The sequence below is a fragment of the Helianthus annuus genome, chromosome 17, assembly GCF_002127325.2.
Source record: "Helianthus annuus cultivar XRQ/B chromosome 17, HanXRQr2.0-SUNRISE, whole genome shotgun sequence".
NCBI classification, from domain to species: domain Eukaryota; kingdom Viridiplantae; phylum Streptophyta; class Magnoliopsida; order Asterales; family Asteraceae; genus Helianthus; species Helianthus annuus.
In genome coordinates, this window is record NC_035449.2 from 19,565,381 (window position 1) to 19,579,202 (window position 13,822).

The 13,822-nt window shown below is 35.6% G+C and overlaps 2 protein-coding genes across 3 annotated transcripts; one reads left to right on the plus strand and one right to left on the minus strand.

The window, feature by feature from the left end:
• Positions 1 to 262: 262 nt before the first annotated feature.
• LOC110935819 (oxygen-evolving enhancer protein 2, chloroplastic-like) lies at positions 263 to 2,369 on the minus strand. Its single transcript, XM_022178177.2, has 4 exons — positions 1,948 to 2,369; positions 1,522 to 1,751; positions 1,128 to 1,178; positions 263 to 694 (listed from the first exon to the last, which is right to left on the minus strand). The coding sequence occupies exons 1-4, from the start codon at positions 2,183 to 2,185 to the stop codon at positions 434 to 436; spliced, it is 780 nt and encodes a 259-aa protein (XP_022033869.1). The 5' UTR covers positions 2,186 to 2,369; the 3' UTR covers positions 263 to 433.
• A 2,062-nt stretch (positions 2,370 to 4,431) lies between these two features.
• LOC110935817 (putative receptor-like protein kinase At4g00960) lies at positions 4,432 to 13,519 on the plus strand. Of its 2 annotated transcripts, XM_022178174.2 has the most exons (7): positions 4,432 to 5,312; positions 11,093 to 11,236; positions 11,334 to 11,458; positions 11,556 to 11,766; positions 11,940 to 12,177; positions 12,717 to 12,876; positions 13,013 to 13,519. In XM_022178174.2, exons 1-7 carry the CDS (start codon positions 4,493 to 4,495, stop codon positions 13,364 to 13,366), a joined length of 2,052 nt encoding a protein of 683 aa, XP_022033866.1. In that variant the 5' UTR covers positions 4,432 to 4,492; the 3' UTR covers positions 13,367 to 13,519. The 2 variants fall into 2 exon arrangements, with proteins under 2 accessions (XP_022033866.1, XP_022033867.1); XM_022178175.2 differs by lacking the exon at positions 11,093 to 11,236 and having other exon boundaries at positions 4,434 to 5,312.
• Positions 13,520 to 13,822: the final 303 nt, after the last annotated feature.

Here is a 13,822-nt window from a genome sequence, read left to right on the forward strand (position 1 = left end):
AGTTAAGCATACATCTATGATATCAAAGTTTGATACATGAGTGACAAAGCTAGATACATGAAAGTAGATAGATTCATGTACACCTATAGGTATACACTATTTTTATGATATTATAATATTTATTTATCTTGTTGGACCACGTTAACTTGTGAGTTGGTATTATTGTTTCTATAATAAGTCCAAAAACATATAAATCCAAAAGAGAAATTACCTACTTCAAATAAAGTCAAAATCACATAAACAAGAGTCTAATCAAAGTGAGTTATGGACAAAACGCAAAAGGTCCTTATATATTGATATAGTTTTTAGACAATTTATCCACAATCACTTTAACCAACACACACACAAACATCTCGAGGAATACGATGAGCGGACGACAAAATAAACGCCATACTCTTAGGTGTGGCGAATACTAATTACAAAGCTCGTGATCTTAAGCTACACTGAATGAAGAAGTGCTTCCCTCAACATATTTCCTTGCTCCTTTAAACCATCTTTTGTCACCCGCTTGCGCCTTGCAAATGTAAAGCTTTCCATCAGATACCGTGGCGCTGATCAACTGATGTTTGCCGCCCTCATCTCCGTCAGCTGTCCTTGTTAACACCGACAAAAAGTAGTACTTTTTCCCATCGACCTCTGGGGTTGCAACCTCCAATATGTTTGCAGTTGCAACTGCATCTTGCTCGAATCCTCCCTAAACATACATACATAGGGAATACAAACTATATTTTAGGGTTATACAACTAATACAAGGTCTCGAGTCTCGACATTGGTTAAACGACCCACGACTAGCATTTATTTTTTTCATTTCACCATATACGTGGGACTAATCTAGACCATGTAATATGAGATAAATCGAATGGATTTTGGGAATCAAGGATCTCTTAATCAGTTTTTATATCTTGCATCTGAATCAAATATTCCTTGTCTTTCAAAAACATCATTTATATTCATTCTTAAGGAAAAAAGGAAAGGTATATAAGTGTTTAGGCGTGGTTAAATGGCCGCGGTATAACTAATATGACAATTGAAGTGGGTGTGCATTCGGTAAAACCTCCCCAAACTTTTTAGGGTGTACTTGTAGCGACAACCCAACATAAACGAAGACAAAGTTAATTAGTAATTACCTCGGAGGCGGTTTTCCCAAAGTAAGCTTGCTTGCCAAGCAAGTAATCAACCTAAAAAAACCACATAACAATGCAATACTCAACGTCATTTCTAAACAACAAATCTTAGAGCATCCACAATAGATTATTTACTCCATTTCTATAGTTACACTAAAAAAATACTACGTTTACTCTATGCTTTTTAATTAAAATATTTTTTATATCTTTATCATTATTTTTGTTTCTCGTACTCATAGTCACTTTAAAAAAGAAAAATTATAGAGGGTGTACCACTATAATTTGCTCTCTCCTCACCCGCAACCACTCTAAAAAATTCTAGAGGATGCATTCACATAAATATGAAGGTTCGATTGTGAATGCTCTTATTCAGTTACCAAGATTGTTTAGTACGTACATTGGAGAGGAAATCTTCAGGTGCACCATAATCAGTGATCGATTTCTTATCGGTTGGTGTAACCATAACCGCAAGATTGCTAGTGGTATCAAAGTTGTCTTCATATCTCAACACCTGACCAGGGTACTCCACCTCCTTGCTAGGGTTCCACTTCGCCGGAATCGACAGCTTGAACCCCGGACCGGAGTACGTTGTGAACTCAGTCGACTTCTGCTTCCCGAACACATTCGCTTAATCAAATCACACAAAACCCATATTTCATTCATTCCATTCAATTCGTCAAATACTCAGACACTGTTCGTTTCGTGAAATGTAATCGAATTGGAATGTAAAATACGTAAAATGAAATAATTATTCCATTATGTGAAACAAACACTAGTTCAAATTAATTTATAGATTTCAAAAAGTTGGTTAGTTGTTACGTACCAGCTTCACCATAAGCAGCATCCGCCGGAGAAACCTTGGTGCCGACAGCAGCTGCTCCGATGAGAACAGTGAGTGCTAACCTGCGGGAGATTGATGCGTCGGTTGTTGTAACGTCTTCACGTTTTTGTGAGCTGCAGATGATGAGTTGGGTGGGTTTGATTGGTGGTTGAATGCGAGGTGATGATGATAATGATCTGGCCGGAGTTGAGAGGGCTTGGAAGCATGAGGTGGCGGCCATTGTAGTGGTGGTGGTGGAGTGAAGGGGTGATTGCAGAAATGAAAGTGAGGGTGGTAAGGAATGAATTAAGAGAAAAGGGTTGGTTAGAAATGGGATGAGGAAGATGAGATTGTTAGGGTTTTGGATAAGGGTTGCATGGCTGAAGTTGGTGCCAACTGGACATGATGATCTTCAACCTCACTAGAATGTGTTAGCGGATAATAATTCACTAGTATTAAGAAACCTCACGTGTTGTGGTGGGGCATAAAACCATGGCACTAATGTTACACAATCGTCAGAGATTACAAACATTGGGAAAATAGTATAAAAAGAAATAAAAACGAAAAAAGTAAACCGAACGAAAAGTAGGTGTAAAAACGTTGAACTACACACACATGAAACGTAAAACATAGAAAACAATAACTAAGTAGATCTAGGACTCGCTCATTGCGACGAGAACATTAAACAAGAAAAAATAGGTGTAAAAACGTTGAATCACGCACGTTGCGGCGTGTTAACTTGCAATGTTTAGACCGAAACGTAAAAAAATATAAAAAATGAAAAGTATAGGAGACCGAAAATTAAAGTGAAAATGTGTTGGATTAAATTTTGAAAGATGAAAAAGTATTGATGTTAAAAATAAAAAAAAAAAAAAACCCAAAGGGGGTAGCACCCATTAAAGCTAAAAGTCTCATGATGCACAAAAAATTGCTAATTAATCATATATATACTAGTCTAAACCCCTCTGTTTTACGGCGTGCTCAGAGCGTAAAACTGTGCCGAGTAGCACCATCGTCACGCCACCACCAACAACTACAACTATGAACTACCATCACCAGAAACTCGACTAAAAGAATACAAATGGTCGTTCCGGGTTTAACTTGGAGCGTCAAATATAAAAAGTTATATGTATTCACATATTGAGTTTGTCCAGTAGATACGACGTTTGCACTTTAAGTCCAACACATACCTCACTTTGTTTATTTTTTTCCTGAAAGATTGCGTTTCTTTTTTAATATCAGTTACCAAATTGATGATTAGTTAATCGGGTGAATCAATTGTTGCATCAACATCTTCGTCTTCAAAATCTGCTTGAACAAACATAGTCATCATTTTCATGTTTGTTAAGCTCATTAATAGCTTAGATAAATTATTGATACGTACCCAGTTCTTTATGTTTTTTGTGCCGGTCCATAGTTTTTTTCCTCACCTGAACCAAATCAATTGCATCATTTAGAGTGTTTCTGAATCTACACACCAAGTTTACAGCTATTCTTGAGCTTCTCCTCACTGTATCTCAATTAAAAATTCATTGTGTTTTCATTTTTGTGGTATACAATTTTTTTCTTAAAAAAAAAAAAAACTAAGGTGCTGTTTGTTTTTACAGACATAAGTTGTCTAGCATATTTTAAAATATAAGCCCTAAATTTGTAGTTTTATAATTATCAAAAACTCATACGCATATAACTTATCCTTAGGCTATAAGGTATACTTTCACGCCCCTTAACTACACTTGACCTTTTTTCACTTCACCTCGCACCAAGAAAATGGTTTGACCCCATTAACACCCCTTAAATTAATTAAAATACACATATATCATATGTTGTGTGTGTGCAAATTTTCCAATGCTTCATTCTCTCTCTGTCTCTCTCTCCTAGTTAACATCTTAACACGTGATGCTTTTAATGTCCCTTAACACACTCTACGAACGGTATGAGTGTTAACGGATGCCAACTTTGATTAACACATATAGGTGTTAGAGTATACCAGACGACCTTAGTAACTTTAACGTGGAAAAATATGTACGTTAAATCAAAGTTTGACTGATCGATACACAGTCGGTCCTATGGCGAACCAAGCATCGAGCGTGAGATATCCTCGCTCTAATTACTCTTCATCAACATATCAACTTCTGGCCTTGAGTATTTGGTCTTGCTTGTTTACTCGTCTATGGAATGTGCATCAAACGTCCTCTTTTATGTCTATTCTTTTGAACACACCAATGGGGTGGTGGTTCATTGGCAAAGGCAAAGCCTTTAAAACACCTAGGTTGAGAAGGAGAAAATTTTGAGTTCAAGTCCCATAGACGACGACAACAGGAGAATTAGCGGTTCAAAAAAAAAAAAAAAAAAAAAAACACTGGTACGACAAAGATATCATTGCATAATTATCGCATACCGTTGGAAAATGCCAACCACTCGTTTTACCGGGTATTATACGCCTCATTGACCATATATAGTCAATACTGACAGCTACATATTCACTAATGAAACTCATAACTCATAAATTCATTACCACCTCTACCTCCGTCCTCCACCACAACAAAACATGTCCACCGGAAAACCAAAACTCCTCTTCCTTATTCTCATATATTTAACCAACACAATCGCCTCGGCTCAACCCGATTTCCGATCCTACGTCTGCGGAGACCGTGGTAACTACACCACAAACAGCACATATCAAACAAACCTCAAAACCACACTCTCCACTCTCAACACCACCAACTCCGGCTTCGGCTTCTTCAACCTCTCCATCGGCCAAGCCGACAACCGAGTCCACTCCGCCGCACTTTGTCAAGGCGATATGGACCCGGATTTATGCCTGAGCTGTTTGCATGACTCCATCATCAAGTTGCCACAAGTCTGTCCTAACAAAAAGGAAGCAATAGGATACTACGGCAGGTGTATGTTAAAATACTCCAATGTTGAAGTAATTGGGAACATGCTAATGGAAGGTTCTGGGATTCTGGTGAACACACAAACCGCATCGGATACAGACCGGTTCGTTGGGGCTCTGGACCCGTTGATGAACATGCTGAAAGCCGCTGCGGCTGCTGGTGATTCGTTGCTGAAGTTTGCGACGGGGAACACGACGGGGTCGGATTTCGAGACCATTTATGGGCTTGTGCAGTGTACTCCGGATTTGTCGGAGACGCAGTGTACTGATTGTGTGGAGGATGCGTATAGTGAGTATGTGAGCAGTGGGTCTAGAGGGAAAATTGGAGGGACGGTTTTTAAACCCGTGTGTAGATATAGTTATGACATTATACGGTTTTATAACGGGAGTACTATGGTCATCCCTGCACCCCCACCGCCGCCAATCTTGCAGGCGACTCCTCCCGTCTTATCAACGCAACCACCCTTACCAGGTATAAAGTGACTTATTAATTTATTAACTTTTTAAAAAGTTAAAAGATGTTTCGCATTTTCAGTGTATCTAAGGGGAAAAGTCAATAAATCACTTGATTGTAATTGAGTAACTTATTGAATTTTTAAGTTTCCAAAGTCAATCCCAAACATTAAATAGGGGGAGTGGTCATTTAGGAATAACAATCATGGATGAGGTAACCTTAAAAGAACCTAAAATTATATTTTGGTTCATCTTGTTTTGCATAGTTCGGATATTACTAAATGTTAGTTTGTTTTTTACTCAACTAGTATTAAGCACCATTGCGTTGTGGTGGGGGCGTAAAATCGGGTCAGATAGTATCAATGTCACACCATCGTCCGCGACCATCAACACTGCAGTTGTAGCATGTTAATTTGAAGAAATTAGACCGAAATGTAATACTTAGAAAAGAGTTAACTGCCATTTTCGTCCCTGTGGTTTGGTCACTTTGGCCATTTCAGTCCATTTTTCAAAAATGCGCCATTTTCGTCCCCCACGTTCTGGAAAGGTGCCATTTCAGTCCAAAAATCATAACCCAGTTAAGTCAGTTAGTAAATAAGGATTGATTGTGTAAATTTGTAACATAAAGGACCATTTAAGTAAATATTAAACACCACCACCACTAGCCCTACCACCACCACCACTCCGCTGCCACCACCACCGCCACCACAACCCTGCCACCACCACCACTCCGCTGCCACCACCACCACCGCCACCACAGCCCTGCCACCACCACCACAGCCCTGCCACCACCACCGCCACCACGATGAACAGTAGCATGGTCACCACCGCCGCCGCTGGAACCACCACCATCAACGTCATCATCGTCATCATCTGGGGAAGGCAGCCCCACCATCGCCGGTTCTCTCTCCCGCCTCGTTATCTCTCTCTCTCTCTCCGACTTTCTCCCTCTCTCGTCTGATATGATGATGAACCGGCTGTGGTGGCGGTGGTGGCAGGGCTGTGGTGGCGGTGGTGGTGGTGGTGGCAGCGGAGTGGTGGTGGTGGCAGGGCTGTGGTGGCGGTGGTGGTGGCAGCGGAGTGGTGGTGGTGGCAGGGCTAGTGGTGGTGGTGTTTAATATTTACTTAAATGGTCCTTTATGTTACAAATTTACACAATCAGTCCTTATTTACTAACTGACTTAACTGGGTTATGATTTTTGGACTGAAATGGCACCTTTCCAGAACGTGGGGGACGAAAATGGCGCATTTTTGAAAAATGGACTGAAATGCCCAAAGTGACCAAACCACAGGGACAAAAATGGCAGTTAACTCCTTAGAAAATAATAACTAAGTCAATCTGGGACTTGCACGTTGTAACGAACCTGTCAAATGGCGAAAAATTACACGACGTAAAAATTATTGAACCACACATCAACGTTGCGTCGTGTTAACTCGTAAAAATTTAGAATAAAGCATAAAACGAAACGTAAAAACGTTGAACCACACACGCACGTTGCGTCGTGTTAATTCGCAAAACTTAGACCGAAGCGTAAAACTAAAAATTTGCGAAAAATAAAAAGTATAGGGGACCAAAGTTGAAAGTAAAAAAGTTGTGAGACTAAATTGCAAAAGATTAAGAGTTTTGGGTTAAAAGTAAAAAATTCAATTATTTTTTAAAAAACTCCCCAAACATTAGCTATAACACCTATGTGCACAAATAAATTACTAGTTTATAGTATTTAAATTTGTATATTCATATTAACTGTGTGGTTTAATAAAAGAAACCAATTTTAATTACATATACGATAAGTATGTAAGTAACCCGTGTTGTCGCTCGAGACCCAAATTTTCAAACGCCCCGAAAGGTTCTTATATATATATATATAGGGAGAAGATCATGCGAGAACCACCTCTTATTGTGAGAACCGCGAGAACCAATGTGAACACACAAAAAATGCCTAAAAATAGCTAAAAATCACACAAAAATTTTTTTTTTTTTGAATTTTTTATAAAAAAATCGCTACTTTTCGAAGCCAAAAAAAAAAAAATTTTTAAATTTTTTTTTAAATTTTTTTTTGTCTTCTAAAAGTAGCGATTTTAACATGAAAAATATTAAAAAATTCAAAAATTTTTTTTTAGATTTTTTTAGGTTTTTTGGTGGTTTAGTTTTTAGCATTTTAGCTTACAGGGTGGGGGGGGGGGGGTTAGGTTTTTGGGGGGTGGGGGAGGGGGTTTAGGTTTTTTTTTTTTAGGGGGGGGGGTTAGGTTTTTTTTAGCTTTTTTTAGGTTTGTTTAGCTATTTTAGGTTGTGTTCACATTGGTTCTCAAGGTTCTCACAATAAGGGTGGTTCTCGCATGAGCCCCTCCCTATATATATATATATATATATATATATATATATATAGGGATGTGTTAAAATGAGAACCACCTTGAGTTGTGAGAATCGTGAGAACTAGGTCATTCAAAAGGTTTTTCTGAATATTTTTTTCTCAAAATTCATAAAAAATATCATTCGTTTCAGCAAAAAAAAAAATAATTAAAAAAATGCCGCATACCCGCATTTACATGAGGCGTAAAAAACAATATTTATTTTCGTACAAAATTTACATCAGCGCGTAAAAAAAACTTGCCTCAGTCAAAACTACCAACTCGACAATTTTTTTTTACCTTTTTTACAGATGTGTTTATAATATTTTCATCTACGTTTGTGCAAAAAAATTTTGGCGGAACTCGAGCGGGAAGAAAACAGTTCTCACAGTTCTCACAAAATCGTGGTGGTTCTCATTTGAACTGAGCCTTATATATATATTATAGGAAGAGGATTATTTATGAAAAAAAAACTTAATATGAGAAGAGAAAGAAAAAAAACATAATGGTAAAACAATAAATAGTTTATCACTCCTTCCATTAATTATTTTCTTTCATTAGTTAAGCAAAAACACTTTATCCTACACATTTTAAAATTTACTCTACACATATCAGAAATTATCATACATATATCCTACACATATTGAAATTCATTTTACACTTTATTCTATACATATGAAATTTATTCTACACTTCATCTTACATATTCGAAAATTGTCCATCATAAATCAGGTTGCCATTAAAGGATATATTTTAAAAATGAATTACAAGTTTAATTGTTTAGCTAATTAAAGGAAATACAATAAAAAGTTAATTACATAGTTAGTCCCTGTGGTTTGCACAAAATAACATACTTAGTTACTAATAGTTTAAAATCACCTTATAGGGTATTAACTTTTATTTTTTAACGTTTGGAGATATTAACTTCTAGGGTATTAACATAGTTAGTCCCTGTGGTTTGCACAAAATAACATACTTAGGTACTAATAGAATGTGATTTTAAATCTACAAATAACGTTAATACCTCCAAACGTTTCAAAATGAAAAGTTAATACCCTAAAATGTAATTTTAAACTATTAGTACCTAAGTATGTTATTTTGGGAAAACCACAGGGACTAACTATGTAATTAACTCTACAATAAATTAATTAAAATTATATATTTACCTATATACTAGTACAATAACATTACATACACATATGAAATAATTCTTACAAAATTTTTCTTACTTGAACCCTCTACCTATTTTCTATGTCTATCTGTTTGTTTCAAGTAAACTTGAGATTTTAGGAGTATGTTAACGATTTAGTTATAGGTTTAAAGTACTTGCATATTATATATTTGCACCCATAAAATTTAGAGTAAATTGCCATTTTAGTCTCTGAGGTTTGTTCAAATTTGTCATTTTAGTTCAGATAGTTTTTTTTCTCCTCTGAGTCCCTGACTTTTCCCTTTGGTTGTCATTTTGATCACATTGTCTAACTCCGTCCAAAAACCCTCATTTTTACCAGGGGTATTTTAGCAATTTTCAATTTAAATCTTTCAATTTATATTAAAAAATTAAAAATATATATCTAATTAGTGGGACCCACCCTTACCCTCCTCTTCTTCATCAAACCCCCCTCTGTCTCTCTCTTTCTCTCTATATATATACATATATATATATATATACACCTTCCCTCACTTTACATCTACCCAACACCACCATAGACACCGGCCACCAATATGAGCAGTGCCTGATGATCCATCCCAGCCAATATGAGCAAGATGTTTAACATCAGTTGGGTACACAATCTCCATCTTACGCTCCTTCATAACTATAAAAAAGAATCCAAATACATCAAAATTATAAAATAGAAAGAACCCAAATTTCCACTTTGCAGATAGATACAACAAGAAGGGTAAATTATAAAATAGAAAGAACCCAAATTTCCACTTTGCAGATAGATACAACAAGAAGGGTACCAAAGATCTTGAGATAAATTTAAAGCCTTTGAAAACCCCTTTGATTTTGGTGCCCATGACTGAAAAAAACTACAGGGGGAGCTTTAAAGCCCCTTGTGGAAACTGAACTAACAAGATGAAAAATGACAAAACCAAACGAATGCAGTCGTTTGCCTGTGATAAATCAATTCAAGCATTTTGTCTTGGTGTGCATTCTATAATTTCCAGTTACTTATGCCAATCGATGTCTGTGGATCAAACCACAAATAATTCACTTATGGGACCTTTAATCTCGAACTAAAATATGAACAATAACAGATTTTAATTTGCAAATAATTCACTTATGAGACCTTTTAAATCAATAATCTGACGATAAATATAGATAATATTATCATTATATCATCTTCACCCTGCTCATGTCCATCGATTTCACCTTCTGTGCTAGTTACCCACCCAAAACTCTCAGGCTCACCTACGTTACCCACCCATTCACCACTACAACCACAGCCAAGCTCAGAATTTCAAACAATTTATAAACCGTACTATCTTTAAACAGACGTTATGGTTCATCATCTTCCCCAAAATCCCTTCTAGTCTTTTGATCCCAAAATTGAACTTGAATACGTTATTGTTACAGAATAAAATGTTAGGGCTTTTGACTAGTGGGCCATAAGGAACAAAAATAACGTGGAAAACTTACCTAGTCGAACTTGGTTGATGAGATTCGAATGTTAATTAATTGGGAAAAGACTTTTCTGACGAGTCTTGGTGCAAGAGAGAACAGAGAAATTGGTTGATGTTTCGGGTTGGGGCTAGTTGAATGAGAGGAATGGAGTATGTATTTATATAGTAATCATAGTAGTGAATGGCGGTGGTTGTGGTAGTGCACGGTGGTGGCAGTGGTGGTGCATAGTGGTGGGGAATGGTGGGCTGGTGATGGTGGATGAGAGAGATGCGAGAGAAGAGAGAGATAGAGAGTTGTGTTTTGATTATTTTTTTCTTAAAATAAATAATATGTGTTTATATTTTTATGAAATTTATATTGTTATTTTATTTTTTTATATATGAAATTAGTTTTGGATGAAAATGGCACAAAACAAAACATATATATAATTTGACCAAAATACCCTTGAGGTAACTGGCATTTTTTAACAAAGTTAGAAGGTGTGATCAAAATGGCAAAAAAAATGAAAAACTCAAGGACCCAGAGAAGAAAAAATAAACTTTTGAATTAAAGTGACAATTTTGGACAAACCTCAGGGACTAAAATGGCAATTTACTCTAAAATTTATAATCAATTGTTTTAAGAATAAAGTTTATTTCACAAGCAATTTATGACCCGTTATTATTTCATTGTTTGGACTTCCTTCATTCACACTTTTATCCATAAAGAACGTTTTATAAAACGTTTTGACTCGTGAATTTGGAGTATTATTATTTCATTGTTTAGACTTCTTTTAATATCGAACTACGAGTATATTTGAAAACACTATTTATTTTTTTCAGGTAAAGGTTCTAATACGACCAAATATGTGATAATAGTAATTGCTATTGTGACCATTGGTGTCATAATAATTGTTTCAATTTATTTCCTCTTAAAAATGAGGAGGAAGAAGAAGCAAAATCCCGTACCACCCACAAATACTGAGAGTAAGATCTATGGTCTGCATTATTAGTTAGTGATCAATAAAGTTATGCTATTGTAACTAGTTTTAACACACACTCTCTCCTTATCTCTCTCGCTCAGATGAAACCACAGAAATCGGTGACGCTGAATCTTTGAAATACAACTTTAATGTAGTGAGAGTAGCAACAAATAATTTCTCTAAAGAGAATAAGCTTGGACAAGGTGGATTTGGAGCAGTTTACAAGGTATAAACAAAATAATATTGTTAGTAGTTATGTGTTAAAATGAAAATCTTTATGTTACATGGTCTTTGATATATCCTATATATCATATGGTATTTAGGGTACCCTTGGAGACGGACGTGAAATAGCAGTAAAAAGGCTAGCAAGAGATTCTGGACAAGGTGAAGTAGAATTCAAGAATGAGGTTTTGCTCCTTGCAAAGCTTCAACATCGTAATTTGGTTAGACTGCTTGGTTTTAGCTTAGAAGGAAGTGAACGACTTCTCATTTATGAGTTCTTGTCAAATGCAAGTCTTGATCAATTTATATTCGGTGAGTTCTTAAGAACTAGAACCTTTTGACACCACACTTTTTGTCCCATTATACAAAATAAACTATGTATAAATGCAAGAATTACTAGTAATTTTGTGAACATCCTAACTATTAATGTTGGGTTAAACATGGAAAGTGATACATATATATTTTTGAATCTATGGTGGTTGTAGATCCAAATAAACGTGCCCTTCTTGACTGGAAAATACGATACAAGATTATTAAAGGCGTTGCAAAGGGACTTCTATACCTTCATGAAGACTCTCGTCTAATGATAATTCATCGTGATATGAAAGCTGGTAATGTTTTGTTAGATGCAGAAATGAACCCTAAAATTGCAGATTTTGGCATGGCAAGATTGTTTAATCCTGAAGAAACTCAAGGTGAAGCAAGTAGAATTGTTGGAACTTAGTAAGTATACATACATGTTTCCTTCTTTCAAATTAAAATATTCATAATCACTAGAAACTTAATTTGTTATCCAGTGTATATCCAATTTTACTATATATGCTAATAAAACAGCCATTGACATTTTTTAGACTTAATGAACTTAGCCATTATAAAATTTGTTAATAAAAGAAAACCACATCAATATTCCACAAATGGACTAATTTTGTGTAAACTTAGCTACTTTTGTATCGATCAAGAAATTGGCGTAGAATTCTACTACCTTTGTATCAATTATATTGACAACCAATAATACATTAGAGCATGTCACAATTGACGCGAAAAATGACATAATATGTGTTATTGGCATAATCTTGAAACATGTGGCGTATTTAGATTAGATGCAATGACTTGTAATGTTTAAATTGATATATTCTACAAGCAGGGGAATGGCTAATTAGGTAATATGCTCAATCAAAATGGTTATTCATGTGATTTGCTTTGTTTTATTCCCTGTCCAATGAATGTGTTGACACTTTATTCGTGATCAATTTCTCTTGTAGTGGTTATATGGCTCCAGAATATGCTATGCATGGGCAATTCTCGGTAAAATCAGATGTCTTTAGCTTTGGAGTGCTGGTGATGGAGATTGTAACCGGACAAAAGAACCAGTGTTTTCAGAATAGAGAGAGTACAGAGAGTACTGAATACCTTCTTGGATTTGTAAGTATCCACCCTAACACTATAACTAAAGTTTAGTCAACAAACTTAATCATATTATTTTGTTATGAAATTAGTATTCTCTAGGTTGTTTTCTTTTCATGTATTATGGTAACTAAATTTTGAAAATCTATATTAGGCATGGAAAAGTTGGCGAAATGGGACAATAACAGATATAATAGATCCCACATTGAAGGCGAGATCAGGACCAATGAATGACATCATTAGAAGTATTCACATTGGGTTATTATGTGTTCAAGAAGAGGTTAGTGATAGACCAACAATGTCATCGGTTGTTTTAATGCTTAATAGTTATTCTCTCTCACTTCCAGTACCATCAGAACCTGCATTTTTTGGGAACAATAACACTTTTCACAGATATGTTTCTTCCTTAACGTCGAGCAATGATTCAGCAAACCGTAAAGTATCAAAACCGACATCATCCCAGTGTTCAAAAAATGATGTTTCAATATCCGATATAGTTCCTAGATAAGTTTATAATACTTTTGATGTATTTGTACTATCTTAAAATACTTCATCTAATACTACCACTGTATTAAAAAATTCAATAAGACAGTTTGTATGTAGGTATAATCTTGTATGTTTGTATAAATTTGTAAAAGCAATTAAGTTAATTTGTAGTACATATCATTTCTATGTCATATGACATGGTGGTGTGTTTAGCCAACCTGATTGGAGAGTAGGTACTTAGGGTTTCGATAATTGAAATGTAGAAAGAACGAGTAAGAGTGAAGTTAGTTAGTATCTTCCAGTTATATTATACGAGGAAATAACCAATTGATGAGAAGTTTAGGGATCAAAGTGTACGAGACAGATAGGTTGTTTGTACATTCCAGCTATAAGCATAGATGTAGCTAGACTATGTCAAGAGGTCAAATTTGACAAGTAAGGTTGTACTTAAAATTTTGTTAGGTAATTTCTTAGCATT

Excerpts from the sequence above, each read along its gene's own strand:
- LOC110935817 (XM_022178174.2), top strand. The coding sequence starts at position 4,493 with ATGTCCACCGGAAAACCAAAACTCCTCTTCCTTATTCTCATATATTTA. Across the intron at positions 5,313-11,092 it reads AACGCAACCACCCTTACCAG|GTAAAGGTTCTAATACGACC; the intron begins GTATAAAGTGAC and ends TATTTTTTTCAG. Across the intron at positions 12,877-13,012 it reads CTGAATACCTTCTTGGATTT|GCATGGAAAAGTTGGCGAAA; the intron begins GTAAGTATCCAC and ends AATCTATATTAG.
- LOC110935819 (XM_022178177.2), bottom strand. The coding sequence starts at position 2,185 with ATGGCCGCCACCTCATGCTTCCAAGCCCTCTCAACTCCGGCCAGATCA. Across the intron at positions 1,752-1,947 it reads TGCTGCTTATGGTGAAGCTG|CGAATGTGTTCGGGAAGCAG; the intron begins GTACGTAACAAC and ends GATTTGATTAAG. Across the intron at positions 695-1,127 it reads TTGGGAAAACCGCCTCCGAG|GGAGGATTCGAGCAAGATGC; the intron begins GTAATTACTAAT and ends ATGTATGTTTAG.